At 37.1% G+C, this 23,210-nt stretch overlaps 1 protein-coding gene across 3 annotated transcripts in view; it reads right to left on the reverse strand.

Annotated features, from left to right (window-relative positions):
* The window catches only part of LOC149538972 (uncharacterized), a 191,816-nt gene that overhangs the window by 58,665 nt on the left and 109,941 nt on the right, over positions 1-23,210 (reverse strand). For all 3 annotated transcript variants that reach the window (XM_089800361.1, XM_089800360.1, XM_089800362.1), the window contains exon 6: positions 13,979-14,126. In XM_089800361.1, the coding sequence (XP_089656487.1) occupies positions 13,979-14,126 (148 nt within the window). The remainder of the gene's footprint in view (positions 1-13,978; positions 14,127-23,210) is intronic.

Here is a 23,210-nt window from a genome sequence, read left to right on the forward strand (position 1 = left end):
GGAACATAGGAGCTGCACTATGATATATGATTGGTGGACAAATGGTTGGAATAGGATGCCCATCAACTTTGTAGTTGCTTTAGGGGGATGGTATTTGTAAAATCAATTAATGTCTTTGATCAAGTGAAGAGTGTAGAAACTTTGTGCAACATGTTGGATGAGGTGGTAGCAGAAGTGGAGTGGCTAATGTCATCCAAATTGTGACTGATAATGCAGCTGCATATGTGACAGCTGGTGGAATTTTGATGGAGAGCCATCCCACATTATTTTGGAGCCCTTGTGTTGCCCATTGTCTTGACTTGCTCCTTGAGGTCATAGGGAAATTGAGTTGGGTGAGAAGGTGGTTGAAGATGGAAGGAATTTTGCAAAGTACATCTACAATCACACATGGGTCCTAACTCCTAAGTCATATATGAGAGCACACAGGTGGTAAGGATCTTGTGCGAGCAGGGGTCACACACTTCGCTGCTAATTTTCTCAACTTGGAAAGCATATAAGAAACATTGTTAGACTTGAGGCATATGTTTCTAGGTAAGAAATAGTTAGACAATCCCTATGCCAAGAAGCCTGAAGCAGAGAAAATTGTGAAGGTTGTGTTTGGCAAGGTAATGGAGATCATCAAAGTAAGTTTTCATGCCTTGATTGATGATTAATTATTTTATTTTCAAATATTGCAATTCGATGCTTTTGTAGAATTTCTTATGTCCAGGTGTCAGAACCATTGGTGAAGGTTCTACAAATTGTGGATGGGGATAAAGCCCCCATGTGGTAGTCATATGAGGCCATGGATAGGGCCAAAGAGACCATTCAGCACTTATATAGATCAAATGAGACCAAATATAGGCCCATATGGAATATTATTGATCATAGTTGGAACCGACAACTCCACCATATTAATGCAGCTGCCTACTACTCAAACCCCAAGTTCTATTTCTTTGGCACCTTTCGAGCAAATGCAATAGTTCAAGTTGGCCTAGACACATGTATTCGAAGATTGTTTGCTGATTTGGACCTTCAAAAGCTCGTACTTGATGAGTTATAGAGCTACAAGAGGGAAGAGGGGTCTTTGTTTTCTTCTCCTGATTGCAAACAAGATACACCCTATAGCCAGGTAAAAAAGTACATGTGTTTTGTTTTATTATACCATTGATTTTTCTCATTAATTTATTAGAATGTTGAGTAGGTTTTAAATGGCTTTTCATCCTTCTAGATTTGTGATGGGAAGATTAGGTGCCAAAATGCCTAATCTTCAAAAGCTGGCCATTTGAATATTAGCACAGCCTTGCAGTGCTTCTGGTTGTGAGTGAAATTGGAGCACTTTAGAGAACATACACACAAAGAAACACAACAAGTTAACTCAAAAGCACTTGAATGACTTGGTTTATGTGCAGTACAACCTTCAAACCTTCGATTGCATGAAAAGAGGGTGCAAGGGAAAGCTTCATATGAAGCACTTGACTTGGATGATATTGACCCATATGCAACTGATTGGGTAGCTCCTCTTGATGGTGATGATGTGGATGAGCATGTGCATGGAGATCCTTTTTTGATTGATGAGCAGCTAGCTGAGTTTGAGATGGATGCAGATAATTGGGATGTAAAAGTGGCAGCGTGTGAGGAGGAATGTGAGCATAGTCAAGCACCTATGGAGGCACCTATTAAGGAACTACTTCAACACCACCCACCCAGCACCAGCAATCTCTTTTGAGCTTTACTCGCAAACGCAATTTATGATTTTCACTTCTAGTTTTGAGTGGACACTGAAACTTAATATGTATTCAGAAGTTGTAGTTTCATGGAGTTTGATATGAACTGAACTTATGTTTATTTAGAATTTCGATGTCGCACTTGTTTTTTGATATATGATTATAAGTTAATATGCTAAGTTCTAATTGGCAAAATTCTGATGCATTTATGCCAAAACTTTGATTAATATATAGTGTATATCTCAAATTGGTATCATTCTACAAATTCGGTGTATATGTGTGTGTTTTTAAGCTTATTTTAAGAAATTATATATTTTCAAATGTTCGATAAAAGTGTCAATATATTGTTAATTTTTTTGCCGAGTTTTTGGCAATTCTGAGATTTTGATTTTTTTTGGATCAACTGAGATATTGCAGAGATCGAGATTTTCAACTATGATAAAAACCAGAAAATCCAGAAATCGAAGTTTTACAAAGCATTGTTTTTTTGGGAAAAACAATAAGAACCCTAAATCCCACACAACTTTGTGTATTACAGATGCTAAAAAACACCATTTGAGGAAAAAATGGCAAACCCAAAAAACAAAATCTCACAAAAACATCATGGATTACAAATGACTAGATATAATTCTTTGATCAACATTTGATTATTACAAATGTGTGATATAAATGTTTTAAGATTTATTTATTGAAAGTATCTTATTATATTGATAATATATTAATGTTGATACCTTATGATATTTAATTATTATAATAATATTTTATTGTATTATTTTAATTATATTATTAATATTCTTTTTAGATTATACTTTTATTAATATACTAATATATTATGTCCAAGGGGTTTAGCTTGGTTGAAACAATGAGTTCTCATTGTGGACACCCTGGTACAAATCCCAAGAGGGAAATCTTTGTGGAATTCTAAGTTGTGACTCTTGGTCTTCCAATTGTTGTTTCTAGTGGTATTGCTCGAAAGGAGCTTTGAATAAGTTGTAAAAGTTATAATTGTTGCTCTTAAGGAGCACCTAATATGTAAACGATCTTAATATAAACAAATATACTAATATATTATGTATAATATATTATTATTATATTAGTAATATATTATATCACTAGACTAAGCATAGGTCATATTAGTTTATATCCTTTAGTTGTTATCCGTTATCTAAAATTATTAGGGCTCATGACAATGTCAAATTATGGTGCATGGTCTAAAAATCGGTGCGAAAGCCAACCTGACCCCTCACACGACAGTTATGTCTATCAAGATCTCTCCATAAAATAGTGTTCAATGTTGTAGCATATAGTTTGGCAAAAGTGTGCCCAACCATGATAGTCTTGTAGTTGTCGAGGTCCAAAACCGACCCAGCCTTATGAATCGGATAGACATGTGCCTCAACCAAGAATCTGGAAAACTAATACATACCACTCTATTAAAGAGCATAGAAAGGAAGGAACCCAAAACTATAAAACCAATCTTGAAGAGTTCACAATAAAAACAATCTTGAAAAGTTCCACCTAGAACCCTTCCTCATTCGTTGTCTTGTTGCAACTCATGGATTTAATTGCCTTCGTCGATGCTGGAGAAAGTGAAGAGATGACAATGGATCGAGAATGTTAGGCGAAGGGTCAGTTAGTTGAGGACGTTGTAAAGAGTGCTGGTGTGAGAGACTAAAGAGTCAAGGTCCAAGGTTCAAGAAGAGGGAGGATGGCAAGGTAACAAATTGCACCAAAAACGCTTGGGGGAATGTCGAAGCAAGAAATAGAGGCACCGACACTGCAACATGAAGAATAGCTGCTTCTTGTGATGAAGAAGGCAGTGGTAAGAATTATAGTTGAAGGATGAGGAAAAGTTGGTAAAGGCCAAATGAACTGAATGGTGTAAATATTTGCAATCATTGTCAAAGCATTCGTTCATAGGAGAAGTGTTCCTGCGCTTGGGATTGAGAGGAAAGGTGTTGGTGTGGTGGGGGATGGAGAGCAAAGTGTCCCAAAGTGCAACAGCTAGAAGACCAAACATGGAGGAAGCATCAACAGACTCGGTGAAGAAAACCTGCGTGGGGAGAGAGGGGCGGGGAGACACTAAAGAGAGATTGAGGAGTGTGTGGTCCGTTGAGGGGAGGCGAGAGACGGTGATGTGGCTAATGGAGGGAAATAAGGAGGCACAAGAGACAACATAGTCTGCAACACTCACTTCGGTACAATGGGGCTAGCAAGTGAAGAGCCTAGAGTCAAGGAAACATGGGAGCCCATTTAAAATTACCAAGTCAGAAGCCTCGCAAAACTAGAGAAGATGGTGCCCATAACTCATAAGGGGCCCCTGGCTATTCTTAGAAAGGTACTAAAGGCCCAAGCTAGTCGAATTTGCAACAGAAGTACAAAATGAGCTAGATTCATGATTGTGGAAGGGGGTCTAAAGATCTCTTGTCCATGCATTAAAGTCCCCTAGGATGATGATGTGACCCATGGTCAAGAATCTAGAAACACGCTCAAGAAAGTCCACAAAAGGTTGCCATCTCCCATGCTGTAGATTGCATAAGGCGAGGAGGCCAACAAAGAATAACAAACTACAATGAAGATGTCTCTTTGATGCTATGCCATGCGACCACTACAAATCCAACAGATCTAACCAATGTGTGAGAGTAAACAATAGAAGTAGTGTTGAAGAGACACTCACTAATCAAACAAGCGAAACCACCTAACCCCTTAAGCCCACTAGAAGTCCTAACCTTGTCCCTCTAAATAGAAAGCAAAAGTACCCAACAAACCTAGGAAGAGGACGAACAAAACTCTCATGAGTCTTGGTAACAACAAGAATATTAGTAGAACCGGAAATATCCTAAAAAGGGCTCGACGAGGACCATAAGTTGTCATTGTCATTCCAGCTGTTGACAAGCAAGGAACCACTAAGAGGCTTCCTCTTGTCCAACTGCCCCAAAGAACATTGTTTGTCCTTGAAGACCAATCTCGGTTCCCAACCAAGGGGAAGGGAATCATGAATAATAGCTCTAAGGTTCCAAATAATTGTCTACTTCCAGTTGTATCTGACCTCTGCAACAGGTCACCAAGAGTGTTTCAATTCCATCAAATGAGATTTCATGAGATACTCATCAAGATAAATCCTAGTAGGAAGCGGAAAAATCTTTCTCTTTGCTCTAAGAACCTGCAGTCAGTCTGTCATTGAAACGAACCTAAGGAAAAGAGTGCCATCAAGGCCAACGCAAACCCTGTCAAGTGTGATATCCAAGATGCCTAACTAGTCTCTAAGGAAAGAGTATCCAACCAAAATGGGGTCGACTAAAGAGAGAGAAAGGCCCTAAAACTCTCAGTTTGGTCTCTCAAGCGCACCTAACATGCTCATATGCCAAATCCTTTACAGTCATTTCAACTAGAGAGAGATACAGCACTGGTGTTATTACAAATGGGATCCCAAGATTTAATCTACTATCCTATTTCCGAAATAAGAGAAGTTTGTTTGTTAACGAGTTTGGCCTACATGTCCTTAATGATACTAATTTCCCCAGACTGTTCAATAATGTAGTCAATATGAATCTAGATATCTTTATTTACGTGGTGAAAGTTGTAGCAAAATCTTTGATAAGTGTAGGATTAGAACAAACATGTTGTTCAGATCATTCAGAGATGCGGGTAGAGACTATACAGTGTCTCAAAGATTATGGTTTCCAGCTTCAATCTAAACCATCTATTTAATAAGCCGTTGATAGGTAATAGACGAAGGTCGAGAAAGAGTAGTATCAATGAAACCAAGAGCAAAAGGTCCACGTGCAGAGACAAAAGCAACTACAAACTAGAACAATGGCACCAATAGGCAATGAAAGATAGCAAAAAGATATTGGCGTTAGAGAAAAGGCAGTTGCCAACCAAGAAGACTAGCTAGCACACTAGAAAACCTCGAAACCAAAACCATCAATGCAAAAAGGTATAAATAAATGAGTTTCAACGTAACAAAAAATTCTTTCGTCAACCAAATAACCTGACTAAAGTCATGTAACCAAAATCCACTATTAAAAGAAGTACTAGAGAAAACCAGCAAGAACAGATTGTGGGGGCCAAAGGAGAAAATGGCCATGACTAGAACAAAGCATAACTAGCAAAGTCGACGCGGGAAAGGATTGGTCGAGTAGGAGGAGAAGAGAACAAAACATGCAGCCACAGAGAATTGAAAGCAGAGCCAACGTAGATCCAACAAGAAGACAAATCAAGCCGACAAGAAAAACGCTAGAAAGATAGAGAAAAACTCCAAATGCCTGCAAGGTGGAAGAGTCCCACATGAAAAGAGGTAGGAGATACAACCGAACAACAAATGCCCTTGAAACTTGATGGAGCCCTTATTTTTTCAGAAATTCAGGTCTCCATTTGAGGGTTAGGGTTATAGATTTATGGATGATTGTTAAAGCATCTCCTGATATACGCAAAAGAAGGATTTATTATCATGACATAACATATTTCCTATAAAAGATTTCAGTTTCCATATCACCAAATAAGTCCCAAGATGTAAAAGGTGCAGTTTAAGATGATTAATTACATTGCAATAGGAAATTAAGGATGATGGTACATAAAGAAACAATCAGAAGCTATTAAGAAAATATATGCAGATCTCTATAAGCAATTGTGCAGCATCTCATTTGCAGATTGAAGTAGATCATAATTTTGTGCACAAAAGAAGCAGAATTTGAAGAAATTCAGGAGTTAGACAGAGGAAAGGACACTCCAAATCACCCACAAATCACTTGTTCCTGGTTATTAATAGTAGATGCAAATGCGGGCAATAAATGAAGGATGCCTGATTTCATATTGTCTTATGTTGCATTAGTAGTGTCGATCAATGTAACAAAATGTATATGGAAAGCATCCACATCAAGATATCTCCAGTCAGAGAAACAGCAGAAGTAGGAGAGTATTTTTGTCATCGCATAGCAAATATGGAACAGCAGAGTATGGAGTACAAACAGCCCAGTCCGCCTATGATTCTATGCCACGCAGTATGGAATAAGCATGTAAATCTGTCGTTCATGAAAAAAGTATAAATGTAAGGGGGTAAGGTGATATGTGCATATTTCCAAATTTTTGTCTCATGGAAATAGTTATCAAACACTAAACAGTAACAACAAATGCCACTGTTTTCTTTGCCACCAATCCTCATGCTTTTACTACAAACTAAGAATGAGATCACAGGAACTACATGCATTTTTGTATATCAAAGAAATGATTAAATTTATAAACAAATTTTGGACGATGATACAAATATATTTATTGTGAATCTAAAGTATGCTAAGGAAGGAGACGAACAATATGTATGTTGCCATCACAAGAATCCAATATCGAGTTTGTACAGAATCACAGTGACCAGTATAGGAATGAAATTTGCCTATGCAGATGATTATGCTCTCCCTGTGTCAGACGCAATCTCCAGTTTGCATAAAGAAGATATTGTTCAATTGAAACTGCCAGTGACTTCTGGATATTCTGGATTATGGAAGGATATGGCCGCCTGAGCAAGGAAATTTGGATCAAAGGTTAATGATTTTCAATTAATTTTTTATATCTTTAATGTTATGGTATCTCTGTTGCAGGTCTGGAGGTATGTGCGTAAGCGTGGTATGTCTACTTTCTCCAAGGGGTCACATCCAACTCTGCAAGACTAAAGAAATTAAAACAGAGTAGCATGCAGAGTCTTATTACACCATATCAATCATAACTAGAGATTATGATTTATAGAAGGAAACTATTCAATGGCTAAAAGATTGCTTAGAGAGGTATCCACGGGAAATAAAAGAAACGGCATCCAGAAATATAAAGGACAAGTGATTAAAATGTCAGTTACGTTTGGATATAACTAAACCATGTTTAATGCTGGTTAGTTTTTATTATGAAAAGGTGTGGTGCTTGAGAAGCAACCGACACCCTTATGCCATTTATAAATGTGTGATGAGAAAATCAAACAAAACACCGATTATTATTTTCAAAAGCTCTCTGCATTCCAGAAACTTATGCGATTTTTAATTCTTCCTTGAAAAGATTGAATTTTGAACCAAGCTCCTAGATGTTGAATTATTGGGCATACATTTCGATATTGTGTGAGATATAATTGTGTTGAGTGGAGCATCAACATTTGAGTATCTTCAATACAAATTTCTCCATAGTAAAATCAATAAGATTTCTATTTGCTTGAGAGTTAAATTATTATATGGTTCGTCCTTTGTGATCATCTTAATTTTCTATCAATAATCTGTTATTAGGATAAGTGAATCAAATTATTCGTTGCTATTTAAATACGACAAATACAAATATTGTGAAATATTGTTATTGTTTTCTTTATTTGCATCTATTTTGTCCATATAAGGGTTAAAACATCACAGATTGGTTTAAATATGCATAAAAATGAAATAATTTGACGCATTCTGATAACTGAATTGTTTATAAATTTAATTTACATAATATCATAGAGTTGTATCTGAAAACATATAATCTTGACTCTATCGTACTTTTAAATTTCAGCATTAATCATTAATTCGCTCATATTTCTCGATCCATATGCTGGCAATATTCTAATTTTTTTCTTTTAAGGGTTTAATATCTATTTGTTTTAGTAATTCACTTTTAATCTTATTTCAGCATTCACAAGTCTATTAAAGTAATCGTATTTTGAAGATTAATATTCACCATTCGCAATCCAAAAGTTTCCTTAAAATCTTGCCATTTAAGGAAATTGTCTTTACATTATATCTATCTGCTATAAACCTCTTGGATCCAAGTTTGTTGTCCAGGATCAGGTGTACAGGTCTTGGTTTTGCTGAGCCAAAAGCACAGAGGATCTCACTCGAATTGATTGATCCTGTCAAGCTGGCCACGACCGATTAGATATCCCAAAATCGAGCAGGCAAGGCTCGTAGGATTCTAATCTACGGTTTTGCGAACCAACACAACTCACACTGAGGCACACTCGCGAAAAGAAAAGAGAAGCCAACAAAAGTAATGCAACAAAGCTACACTAAAGCACAACCAAGGCTAGGGACAAGAATCAGACACTCATCTCATGCAAGAGTGATCACTCGAGCAGAGGCCGAGGATGGTAGTACCAAAATTTTGGTATAACACAAGTAATTTTTCAGAGTAACTATCCTCTTTAAAATATGACTGATTTGATATCAGTTACATCACTAAATCAACTAATATTTGATCTTAGGCTCAAACAATTATTTAGGGATTGGCCTCTTTAAAAATATGATAAAGTTTTATCTCAATTACTTCATAGTTCATTGGCTTGCTAAATTTTGATCTCAACTTATCTAATATCTAATTATTTATATTTGGGTTTGTAGACTTGTAGTGTCAATTGGTAATAACTACAAGAAATGGACGGTGACAGAAAGAGTGACCCTTTATGGAAACATGGAATCCAAGGACCAAATCTAGGAGATGTTAAATGCATCAATTTCCTTAAGCTGATGACTTTGGGCATTAGCCAATTGCAATATCATCTTGCAAAGATTCCAGGCAATCATATTACACCACGTGGTAAATGTTTGAAAGAAGCTACAAATGAGGCTTTGGCAAGTCTTGAAGCATAGGTATAAAAGAACGCAGCAAAAAAGAGGACATAAGAGGCCATAACAGCCCCAGTGGAAGGTTTTAGTTCTATGGGGTCACAAACAGATGCAAAGTCTTCTTCTTTCACTAGGCCACAAATATGGGGATCAAGAATTGTGGGTGGGTATATATTAGACTTTTGGGTTCCAAGTAACACTCCTTGTGCTAAACTCGACTTGCTAGGCCCTCCATGGAACAAAGAGATGCATTGGAAGAGAAGGGTATCAATTGCATGATTTTGGTATTACGACAATATTCCCTCCAATGCTTTATGTAGTCCATATTGAGAACAATTAGTCATTGTGATTTCTGTGCTTGGTAAGGGGTTCAAGCCCTCAACTCATTATGAGGTGAGTGGGCCATTGTTACAGGATGAGGTACAAAGAAATCATCAACTTGTGGAATAGCGAAAAAGAGTTTGGTTTTAGAGAGATTGCACTATAATATCCGATGGGTGAACAAGTGGTAAGAATGGGATGCTCATCAACTTTCTAGGTGCTTCAAGGTGACAATTAGTATTTCTAAAATCAATCAATGCCTCTGATCAAGTAAAAAATGCAGATGAGGTGGTTGTAGAAGTGGGTGTGAGTAATGTCATTTATATTGTGACTAATAATGCAGTGGCATATGAGGCAACTAGTAGACTCTCAATGGATAGGCATCCCACATTATTCTACCCATTATCTTGACTTACTCCTTAAGGACCTAGGAAAACTGAGTTGGGTAGAGATGCTGGTTGAAGATGGAAGGAATAGCACTAAGTACATCTACAACCACACATGGGTCCTAAGTCTTATGAGAGAGCACACTAACAGTAAGGATTTCGAGTGAGGGGGTCACATGCTTTGCTACTAATTTACTCACCTTGAAGAGCATATTAGCCACATTACCCAACTTGAGGCATATGTTTATGAGTGAGAAATGGTTGGAGAGTCCTTATGTCAAGAAGCCTGAAGCAAAGAAGGTTGTGTTTCCTATTAGATTTGGCAAGCTAATGGACGAGATCATCAACGTAAGTTTTCAAGACTGGATTGATAACTTATTATTTAATTTTCAAATATTGCAATTTGTTGATATTTCTATACTTTTTTATGTCCAAGTGTCAAAACCATTGGTAAGGATTCTATGAATGGTGGATGGGGATTAAAACCCCATGGGGTATCTATATGAGGCCATGGATTGGGCCAAAGAGGCCATTTAACACTTGTATAGGTCAAATAAGACCGAATATAGACCCATGAGGAATATAACTAATCGTAAGTGGAACCAACAACTCCCCCAACATATTCATGCAATTGCCTACTACTTGAATCTCAAGTTCTATTTCTCCGACATTTTTAGAGTAGATGCAAAGGTTCAAGTTGGCCTGGCAAATGTATTCAAAAATTGGTTGTTGAACATGCATTTAGTTCTATTATACCATTTATTTCGCTCAATAAGTTTATTGGAATCTTACCACATTATAAATGGCTTTTTTTCTTCTTGAACATATTTGGTGGGAAAATTTTGGTGCCATAACACCTAATCTTCACAAGCTTTCCATCCAAATATTATTGCAGCCCTGTAGTGCTTTTGGTTGCAAGCTATGTTACCCAACAACGCATTTCCAGCCCTAAGCCTTGAGTTTATGAAACCGTTCATGTTTCGAGGATTTGGGGCCGGTTGTAAACATTTCCAAGTTGTCCCCACCCAAGCAAGAAAATTGAAAACCTGTCCCAGAAACTTCGGAAATGGTCGTGTTTCCAAATGGTGTTGATCGTCTCGGAGACTTTGTAGCCGTTTCCTATCTATCTCAGGGATTGCTTGAGTTTCCCATTTTAAAATAAAATTTAACTTAAAAAACATTGATAAATGGTGATTTTTTGCCCATTCACAAGCCACACACTAAAATAATAAAAAATGTTAATATAACGTATTTTGAGAGTTTATTTTTTGGAAGCCATTACAAATTTAGCATCCAACTATGACTGAAAATCCAAACTTCAACTTTTGTTCAACAAACCCTGAAAATGATTATAAATTAGACTTCTATTTGATATTCATATTGCTGATTTGGAAATGATTGTTGTTGGGTTGAGGAATACTTAGATTGTTTTCAGCTTTGATAATGCTTTGATAGCAGCTATAATTGCCCAGAAATACATTGCTGTAGCTGATTACTGCCCAAACAAGATGCCTGCTACCTGTCTAGCAAGATTTGGCACAACAAATTCAGTTTTCCTCCAAAACCCACAAAAAAGGGCTCTAAAGTCTAAACATATTGCCCATCTATGACAGAGTAATTCTCTCATTTGATGTGATGTCATCCTGCATTCCTATTTTTAGACTTTAGTATTCTTAGACGATGATTCGATTTGATGCTATGTTCTATGCTGATTCGATGAACGAAATTGATAATTTTAAGTTATGTTGTTGTGATGAATGCGACAATGTTATGTAATTCTGAAATTCAAGAATGTGTGTGTGTGTGTGTGTGTGTGTGTGTGTGTGTGTATTGTCATCCCCTACTGTCCCCTATTTCAGCCAAAAAGAAAACAGTCACGAAAACTCATTTCCCCGTCCCCACGCCTCAAAAACTCAGGGTAACATAGGTTGCAAGTGAAACTAGAATACTTTTGAGAACCTACACACAAAGAAGTGCAATAGGATGACTCAAAAGCGCTTAAATGACTCGGTTTATGTGTTGTACAACCTTCAGTTACACAAAAAGAAGGTGCAAGAGAAAGTATCATATGAAGCACATGACTTGGATGAGATTGATCCATATTCAGCAAATTGGATTGCTACTCTTAATGATGATGATGTACATGCACATGTGGATACTTTATTGAGTGACGAGAAGCTAGCTGAGTTTGCGATGGAAATAGATGGTTTGGATGCAGAAGAGGTAGCACATGAGTTTGGTCTTCCATCAAAGGGTTCTGTTGAGCCTGAGGCAACTATCCAGGCACCTATTGAGGATGCTGCAACTACTTCAGCACCACCCACACAGCAGCAACGATCTCTTTTGAGCATTAGTCTTAGATGCAATTTATGCTTTCTAGTTCTAGCTTTCATGAATACTGAAACTTTAACTTAGTATGTATTCAAAAGTTGTTGTTTCATGGAGTTTGACTTCTATATGTATTGAACCTACTTTTAATCGAATGTCATACTTGCTTTTTGGTATATGATTCTATGTTAATCAAATAAGTTTAAATTGCTATGTATTTAACTCAAAACTTTGATTCATGTATGGTGGATCTATCATATAGGTATATGATCTACAAATTTGGTGTGTATGTGTGTGTTTTTAAGAATATTTTTTAAAATTGTATAATTTCAAATGTCAAATAAAGGTGCCAAATTATAGCCAAATTTTTCACCCCATTTTGGGGAAATCTGAGTATTTTAAAAATTTCAGGTCGGCTGAGATGTTGTCGAGACCGAGCTTTGGTAGCAACAGCTATTGAAAATCTTCAGCAATCAACCCACTGTGCTAACATAGAATCAGCCCATGTCTGGTTTCGGATTCATATTATTATGTACTAGTCACCTAAAGTAATATTTACTTGATGCTCAGTTTGTACTTACATTAGTATATTATACATATTCAACTTATCATGATTAAGATTACAGTTAAGTATAGAAGACTTGATAATATCATTAGTGCATGCTCCTATGCAGTTATTATTAATATTTCAATATTGTAAATAGAAACGCACAAAAAACAGGGCTTAATCAATTTCCAATATTTTTGGTCAAAAAGTGATGAAGAAATGCAAAAGCACCTAGGCATTTGTTATCCCATGTTAAAATGAAATTTGAAAAATAAGTGACTTAAGTGAAAACAGCGGGTTATTTTCCTCTAGGTGAACAATGTCAACTTTACACAAGGAGGAGCATAAAGTGAGAAAGAACGCTACAAGCAATGAATAGACCCATTTTCAACTTCATAACATAAAGATGTAGACATAAAGTGAAACACAACACTCTGATTAAAGATACCAAATCAAGAAAAAATAGATCTCAGGAAGGAGGGGCATTACTTCCAAAAGGGCATAATTTTCATTTAAGTGACCATTTTCAATGAAAAACTAAAAAAGGGAACTTGCAACAATGCAAACGCACCCTTAAACAAAGCCTTTCAAGTTTTCTCTATTGCAGAAAAAGGTCTACACCAAAAGCAATCTCCTCTGCATTGGATTGTCAAGTTTCAAGAAGAACTAGATAGTGAGGGTTTCCAAACCTAAATCTATTCTAAGGAATGTTTTCAGAATTACAAATAGAAAAGCTTCCTCCATAAAAACTTCAAGTCATTGTTTTTGATCCATTTCTATATCTCCAATGTTGTTGCATGCTCCCAATGAGATTTTTTATGAGTTTGTTGAAGGTTTTCAAGTATTTGGTTTCATCTACAACAAAATTTAAATAGTTTTGTGGGAAACCTTTGAATCTTGCATTATTCCATAACTCCAAGAGTTCAGCAAGTCTCACTACACAACTCAATATTCTCTCAAATGTTTACTAAAGATTCTCAAAAGATCATTTTACACTTCCATCAAATGTGCATTACAGATACTCTCTGTAGTTTTGAGAAACAATATCATCATTCTTTGAACCATCTTTGCGACATCAAGTTTAGATATTCTATTTTCATGATAATTTAAAAGAGAAATCACCTCTGAGCGAACAAGATCCAAATCTTGAGTGGAACAAAATGTGGAACCATTTGGAAGCTGTATAAAAATCCTGAATGTCAAGCATATCTTTACATCAACAAGCTCACAAGGTGCTGGCCCTCCAAGAACCAATCTTATAGCAAATACCCTGGCAACAAAAACAGAATGTGTGTTTTACTTTTAACAGCCACATGTGACAAATAATCAAAATAAGTTAGTTTTCCTATTGCAACAAATCTTTCATGAAACTATATGACCATTTCAGGGTCCAGCTATTGCATTAAGTGGCAGAACAAAAACAAAAGTGTCTATGTATAACCATAAACCAACCAAGAAAAAGGTTTGGTACTGAATCTCAATATATTATCTATATTACTACTTCTGACACTTCTGTTACATTTAGTTTCCCTAATTTTAAAAGTGAATAACTGATATACTACAACATTGGTTGCTTAATGTCAAGGGAGCTTGAGATAGAAGGGTGGTAATGCTAAAGAAAAATTATATTAAGAAAATTAAAGGACTACTGAAGTAAGAAAAGAAATGCATCCAAAAAATAAGAGAGCAGTGAATGGGTAAACAACAAAGATATCCCATTAAACAGAAATAAGCACACATGATTTAGAAGCGTGAAATCCAACCAACAAAACAAAGTCATGAAAGGGAATAAGTAGGTAAATGCAAGTTATTAAAGAAAAAGTAATGTTATGATATTATTATCAAAAGATCAAAGTCTGAGAGAAGGTATTGGGGATCGAAAATGGAAAAGAAATCAAAACAAGAAAATTAGAATCTAAGAACCTGATCCTGTGATCAAAAGTTTAAGTTCAAAAAGGCAACAAAATTGCAGCAGTTGTAATTTACATCTTGACTTTTACGCAAACAAAAGCCTGTGGTATTGCCCCAGCTAAAAGCAGTTCTGCAATTTGTCTGTGTTGGTGCTTAATCATGCTTAGATGTCATCTTTTGTTACATAGGTAGTTGACGTTGGTGGTTGGTAGGCTCCTTCTTTTCCCTCCAAAAAGTAAAATTCTATTCTCATTTTCTACATATTTAACCTAAATAACCTCATCTGATCAATTCAATTAATCGTCTCTCAATAAGCCAACAATTTGCATGTTTTTGTTGTTTCATTTTGCCCAAGTTTCCTTGGCAAATCTCACTTGGTAAGAGCCATACTTGTTGTAAATGAAATGCATTCTAACTATTTGTGAATTGCATTTTTACATGTTGATGTTTGGTAGCTTCAGTCGGATAAAACTATGGTATATATAACTATTTATGAGATATAATTACATATAAGATATAAGCTTATTATGTGAGAGAAATTAGTATAATATTATATTATATGTAATTATATCTCATAAATAGTTATACACACACACACACACACACACACACACATATATATGTATGTATTTGTTATTATGTTAATTATCAAATTAATGAATAGACATGTCCCATTAAGGGGTATGTCTCTTCTTATCCTTTTCTCATTATAAATAAGAGGTCGCTGCCATTTGGAACACACATACCTAACATAATGGCAGTGCTATTACATTTGCAGTGATCCTCATAAATTCAACATGGTATCAGAGCCACTCGGTCTTAGGGATCTTTCAGTGGACCAAAATTGAATGAGAAATGGCTTGTTGTAAGCTCAAGGTTGGCATGCACAGACTGATGCCTATGATGTGAATGGTTTGAATCGAGTAGCATCATTGGAATATGAGTAAATTGCATCTCCCTTCCAAACCAAGGCCTGCATTGAAGTTGGTATGTTGCCACTAACTGTCACACTTACAGTGCATCTAACTACTGGAAGAAAACTGCTGTGAAGATACTTGTTCAGATATGTGAGAAATTATCGAGCCCCATCTTTAATACGAGCAAACTATTCAAATATATTTATTTGATGTTATGTTCCAGCTCAAATATTATAAATGACAAGGCACTTTAATAAAGAAGAGTTTATACTAAGGTTGAGCTAATATCATTACTGGATTCGATTTATTTTTGGTGAGGAGCGCATCATATTGCTAAGCGAATATTTTTTTTACTATTGTGAGTTGTTAGAAGGAACAAAATGCCAGATAAATAGGGATCTATTATTGCCATTTTAATGTTTCGAAAGAATAAATGAAGCACAGATTCTTGTCTTAGCAATGTGCGAAGGCAACTTTAGAATAATAATGTTCTGAATTATTTTATTTTATTTTTGTTGTGCGCAAGTTTGGGTTCTCTGAAGCTTTTGTCGCGTATATATTTTGTGGCAATCCATCCCAAGGCTACGATTGTATTAGGTTGGCCAACTGTGTAATGCAGAAGCATGTACCAAAATCGATTAGAACTCTGAGCAAATGACTGATGTGGTGGATGATTATTTTAATTATATAGTACCAGATCTTTTGCCTCCCAAATAGCATCGAGCCCTACAGAAGATTATCTGCGTAGCAGGATTTTTATTTCTATGTCAGGTATTGGAGTTGTCATTATGTTATTGATCTTCTATTCAACGGAAGGGCAAAATTATTTCCTTGGATAGAGGAAATCACCGTAAGAAGCATTCAGTTGATTATTCCACCTGGAATATCAAAGGTTAATAGCCATTTGACAGCTGCATAATCCCTTCTCCTGGGTGCAATACAAAGAGAGTTATATGTCATTGACATTGGTCAATCATGAGGAAGACTCACATTTACTTCAAAATTTATGAGTTAATGAAGTTCTGCAAGTAAGAAATAGGTGTATATAAAGAATACAATCAACCCACTGGTTGATTACATGTTGTTTGACAAAATGAATTTTGGGAAAAGCACAATTATGCAAGGGATATCACAACCAATTTGAGAATATCCTGAATGAGTTATCAAAGTTGTATTTGAGCAAATCACATTGCGGTTACTACTGCTAAGTGCAACCTCCTGCAAGCAATTTCATGGTGCCATTTCCAGTTTGAATATCCACCTGCAGAGACAAGAATTAATAGAGAATTTCTTTTGAATTATACAGTATGGTATCTCACCCCTAAATAATAGAGACAAGAACTAATAGAGCAGTGAATTCTTTAGACTTAGATTGGGCTGAATAACAAAATAGTGTGTGAAGCCATATCAGTTCAGCATATTCAACCTTAATTATCTAGTTCCCGTCAGCATTCGGATACAGATACTCATGTTTCAGAATTTGTGGTTGTACTCTATGATCATTCACGGGGATCTCTGATTATTGGTGATGATAAGTTACCTCTTGCCAAGGAGCCATTTCAAGAGACACTAACTGTAAATCAGAATAAGGAGAGAGATAAGTATTTTCTGATTATTATATCTTGAGAACTACCTTTATTTACCTTTTAGTTAATCTCTTATTTATATTTTCAATGCATATTATAAGAGCTATTTGCCTTGACCTTTTCCTTTGAGAATGTTCTTGCAAGAAGAGGGAGATTGATATTTAGAGGGAGCTTGACATTTCATTAGAGGCAACCTTAAAAGACAGGGAGCAAATAGAAGATATGATTTAGCCAACCTTCGGTAATCTCGATCATATTGATTCAGAGGGAGTAAACCATGTTGTGATGGATTCTCCAGTGATCAATAAAGTGTAGCAGTCAAGAGAACTGTGATTCATGAATATACCTCGTGACTATGTGATTTTAATGGGCCTACCCCCTGTGTACATCATGAGGAAGTGACGACTTCCAAAAGATGTCACTTGTATTTGCATAAATTATTGAAATGTGACAAGCTTACAATAAATTTATTTTCTACTATGATGGATATCTTACGATGTCTATGCAGATCATGATAGATTATACCTTGTGTGGTGGATGTTTATATGGCAAGCATTACGCGAATGCGTGTGCACATACCTTATAAACATTTTTTGAGCATATGGTGAATATTATGAAAATTGATGTTCTAGAGGCCATTATTCACAGTACTTGGTGAATATGTTGCATCTCATACTGGAGGTCATTGCTCAAAGAGTATCTAGTGAATATCATATGTTGATATTCTAGGGACCAATACTCAATTGTGATATCAAAATGGTGAATTTCATATGTTGATGTTTTGCAGACCATTACCTTATTGAGTACATGGTGAATATCAAGTGTTGATATTCTGGAGACAATTGCTCAAGAGTATTTGGTGAATATCATATGTTGATATTATGAAGGCCAATACTCATGATATCAAATGTGATATAAAACTAGTAGAAATCTTCTAATCAAAGATTTCCTTAATGTGTCATTTAATAAGATTGCCAGTGGTGTAGTATATGTCTTGTGTTTATCCTCCCTACCTAAGAGGGAGTGTTGATGTTTGGTAGCTTCAGTCAGATAAAACTATGGTTATATAAGCCTATTAAGTGAGAGAAATTAATATTTTATATATATATATATATTTGTTATTATATTAATGAATAGACATGCCCCATGAAGGGACATGTCTCTTCTTATCCATTTCTCATTATAAATATCAGCTCACTGCCATTTGGAACAAACATTCCTAAAATAATGGCAGTGCTATTACATTTGCAGTGATCTTCATAAATTCAACAACATGGAGAGTTTGAAGGAGGGTTCAGCAAATTCGATGTTAAACCGAGAAAAGTCAAACATAAATCACCAATAATTTGGTGAAATTTGTTCATTTTTTTCAAATGCTATTCCGAATTTCAACAAATAATTTTTCAAATATTGCAAAAACATTTATTTGTATAAAAATATTTCCAAAAATTTGGAAAACTTGTTGAAATACTGAAGAATTGTACTCATAAATGGACATTAACAGTTTGAAGGAGGATTCAGCAAATTCAGTGTTAAACTGAGAAAAGTCTAACACAAATCAGCAATAATTTGGTGAATTTTTTTCATTTTTTCAAATGCTATTCTGAATTTCAATAAATATTGCGAAAACATTTATTTCTATGAAAAAAATTTCAAAAAATTTGGAAAACTTGTTGAAATACTGAAGAATTGTACTCATAATTAGACATCTACAAAAGGTAATCCAATATTTGCACACAAATTTGTAATATCTCTATTAGATCTTTTTCTCACCATTGATCCCAAAATATTATGTAAAATTCATGGAAGGCTTTAATCTACATATATTTGAGCAAAATTGGTGGCATAAGCTGTAATATCACCTTTTAAGTTTCCAAAATTGAGCAAAATTGGTGGCCAATATAACGACATTATCATGCCAATAAGCATGCAACGAAAGACAAATCATGTTACATAGTTTTGATATGCTTTGAAATATGTTATCAAGCTGTCAAACATGTTTTTGATATGATATTTTCAACATGTGGCACTAGCATATGATTTTTTGGGTGAATAGAACTATAACCCTGTTGTCCTTAGTTCTTTGGGTAAATAGAACTATAACTGCTTCCTTTAGAAGAGGTTTTGCATCCATGGCCTAAGCCTTAGCTATTAGCAATTCTTGCTCAGCCGCCTGTAATATTTACTCGGCCTTCTCCTTGTCTCGCAAAAGCCCTACACACTCGGCAACCCATGCTGCCTGTTAGCTAACCAATTCAGCAACTAACTTCTCCCTAGTTTCCCTCTCAATTGTCATAGACCTCTCAACTGCGATCCTCTCTAATGCCCTGTCCGCCTCTGCATGCCTATGAGCATAGTAGACACCTTTATATACCCCCACTATCTCGTGTGCCAGCTTCTCCATAGGAGTGTTGCACAGTCCAGACTTAGGCTCTGTAGCCCAATTAGCCAACATCTCCAATTTTTCCACTACTGGCTATCCTCTGGCCTCAGAGCAGGAGCGAAAATACTCAAGATAGACCCCCCGAATGTAAGCTCGGATCAAATGTAGCTCCTTCCTACGAATCAAAGCCTAATATGCAATGATGCATCCTTTCTCAATCACAACCTGCATAACTTTGATGTATGCCTTGTATCTATCTTCATCCGACCCATAATCCTCTTTTCCCACATCGTCGATATTCCACTCCCCATCGATATCCATTTCTGCCTCTCCTGTGGTAGCCACATCCACCTTTGGTGCCGCCTCTTCCTCTCTAGGCACATCCTTGAACTATGGTACTCCCACCTCCTATGGCTCCAATATGGCAGTTGCTCCTGAGGATACCTCTCCATGCCTTGGGGACTGAATGGAGGGCCTGACCTCTGCAGGAATGAGTCAGAACTGCATCGTATGAATGCACTAGCTCTGTCCATCACCTCAATCTTCTTGGGTTGTGCTGCCTGTATCAACTCAATGCTCTCAACTGGCTGTGCAAGCAATACTGGCTAGGTTGGTTGTGCTGGTTGGGCCTCGACCAACAAAGAGGAAGATATGGTGACCACAACCTTAGAGCCAATCACATCTAGTCGAACTTGAGGTTCGAGCTCTAGCTAGTGCATCTCTACTATCTTTGTTGTTGGCACTGCTGGTGCAACTGAATCTGATGAAACATTCTGTGGAGTCATAACATTAGTCGTGGCCATCTGTAGGATCATAACATTTGTCGTGGCCGTCGATAGAATCATAACATCTGTCATGGTCATCGATGGAGTCATGATAACTGGCGCATGTCTCTAGCCAAACAAAGGAATGAGCGAGGTAGTGACTGTCAAATGTGCCCAAGTTGGCAACTGTGGAGGGGTGAAAAATGTGGACCCTTCGACCGTCGCGTCGCTGCCAACTTCTACTAAGGTCCAAGGTCCATAGTTTTATGGATCCATTGACACCGACTTCTCTTACTTTATATGGTCCAAGCCATTTAAACTTGAATTTCCCTGATTTTATCTCATTGCAGCCATTCTACTGAAGCGTGAGTTGGCCTAGCTAGAACCTTGTCCTTTTCAAATGTTTGTCGTGCTACGCCTTTCGATGGGTTTGCACCACTTCTATCGCCCATTGCGTTGTTAATCTGCGTTCATCCAGTTTATTCAATTGATATAGTTGTTCACATAAACTCTCCATATCTCTGAGTCTATTGTCAATTGCAATTCACAGGCTTGGGATCATAAATTCGACTGGTACCACAGCTTCTTGGCCGAACATCAACTAGAAAGGCGTCTATCCCATTGTGACTTTGAATGTGGTATAGTAGGCCTACAGCACCGATGGCAACTTTTCCTCCCAATCTGCTTGTTCGACACCACATGATTTGTATATGATGGCCACTAGAATTTTATTTGTGGCCTCTGCCTGGCCATTGGCTCGTGGATAGTAGGGACTTAACAACGAATGGAAAATTTTGAATTTTGTTGTCAATAATTTGATCACGTGGTTGACAAAGTGACCCCCTCTGTCACTTGTCAACTGAATAGGTATGCCATACCGTGTGATGATTTGTTCATATAGGAACTTAGCCGTACTGATTGCAAAATTATTAGGTAGTGCTCGTGCCTCTACCCGCTTTGTTAAATACTCCATGGCTTCCACTATGTATCAGCAGCGCCAGGCCCTACTCACCTTCAGTGGACCAATGAAGTCTAGTCCCCAAAGTTCAAACAACTCCTGGGCGTGGGACGGATTTAATGGCATGAAGTCCTTCTTGAGTGGTTTGTCAACTCTCTGGCATGTATCGCAGCTCAACACCCATTCTCGTGCATCATTGTAAAGTGTGGGCCACCATAAGCTGACAAGCAGAACCTTCCGTGCTATTGTGTTGGATCCCATGGGGCCACCTGCCATACCTTCAAGTGCTTCCCTTAGAACACTTTGCACTTCTTCCTCCATTACTCACCGCCGTAGTACTTGATCAAGACCCATCTTATAGAGAAGACCATTTATTAATTGAAAAGTCTAGCTTCTCAAAACTAGCTTCCGCTGTTTGCCTGGTGGCATCTCTCTCAAAAATTGAGACGTTGATAGATACTCCCCTATAGACTTGTACCATTCCGGAAGAATAGCGATTCTGATTAAGTGTGCATCCAGAAAATCATCATTGACCCCTTTCGGCGGCTCCCTGGACTTGATTCAGGAGAGCTAGTCAGCAATGACATGACTCTTCCCGAGTCGCACAATGATGGTGAAGGTGAATTCCTATAGTAGCAACAACCATCTGCTAATTCTGCTTTGGATGATTTGTTTGTTCACTGGGTACATCAATTCTTGGTGATCCACGTAAAAGATAAATGGTGTAGCCAATAGGTAATGTTTGAACTTTTGTACCAAGTACGCCATCCCAAGAGCCTCCCTTTCAATGGTGCTATAATTCCTCTCGGCTTTTGACAAAAGCCAACCTGCAAAATACACTAGGTGATCGAGGCCATGATCACCAGTTTGCACCAACGTTACACCTAGCAAAGTTTGAAGCGTCCACATGGATGTGGAACTCCCTATCCCAGTTTGGATACGCCAATATGGGTGCTCCCAGCAATCTTTTCTTCACTTCTGTGAAGGCAGTCTCCTACTCAGAAGTCCACATGTATGGTTCTCCTTTCCGTGTCAACTTGTCCAGGGGCAGAGCAATTCAAGCATAATTCTTTATAAACTGTCTATAGTATCCAATGTGCCCGAGAAAGGACTTGACTCAAGATACAAGGCTTCCATTTCCACTATCACTCTTACTTTATCAAGGTCAATCTTTAATCCTGTCTTGCAAACAATGTGCCCAAGTAGTTTTCCTTGAGGAACCATGAAACAACATTTCTTTGGATTCAATGCCAACCTTGCCCGTCAACACCTCTCCATACATTCCTGAAGTGCCTTCAAGTGGTTGCCTTGTCCATTAAAAATGGACCAATCATCCAAAAATGCGCGGAAATTGCCTACCAACATTTTGTCAAATATGTGCAAAATAATCCTTTGAAACGTGGCAAGTGCATTACACAATCCGAAGGGCATTTGGTTGTATGCATACACTCCATCCTCCACCACAAAAGTAGTTTTCAGTTTGTCTTCCTCAGCAATGGAGATCTGGTTATAGCCAAAGAATCCATCCATGATGGAATACATCTCGTGTCCAGCCACTTCTTCCAGAATCGTGTCAGTGAACAGAATTAGGAAGGGATCTTTTATTGTGACCGCATTGAGGCATCGGAAGTCCACACATCCGGATTTGGATCCCGTCCTTCTTCATCAACATCACAATTGATGACACCCACTCACTTGTTTGAACTTTGAATATTATGCCGACTCCCAGCATTCACTGTATTTCCTCATCTATGTGGGCTGCATACTTTTTGTTCATTCTGTACGGGCACTTCCGCACAGGTATGGCTCCAGGTACCAACTATATGTGGTGGACA

This window comes from Cupressus sempervirens, chromosome 9, assembly GCF_028749045.1.
Source record: "Cupressus sempervirens isolate cs-2001-9-10 chromosome 9, ASM2874904v1, whole genome shotgun sequence".
NCBI lineage: Eukaryota > Viridiplantae > Streptophyta > Pinopsida > Cupressales > Cupressaceae > Cupressus > Cupressus sempervirens.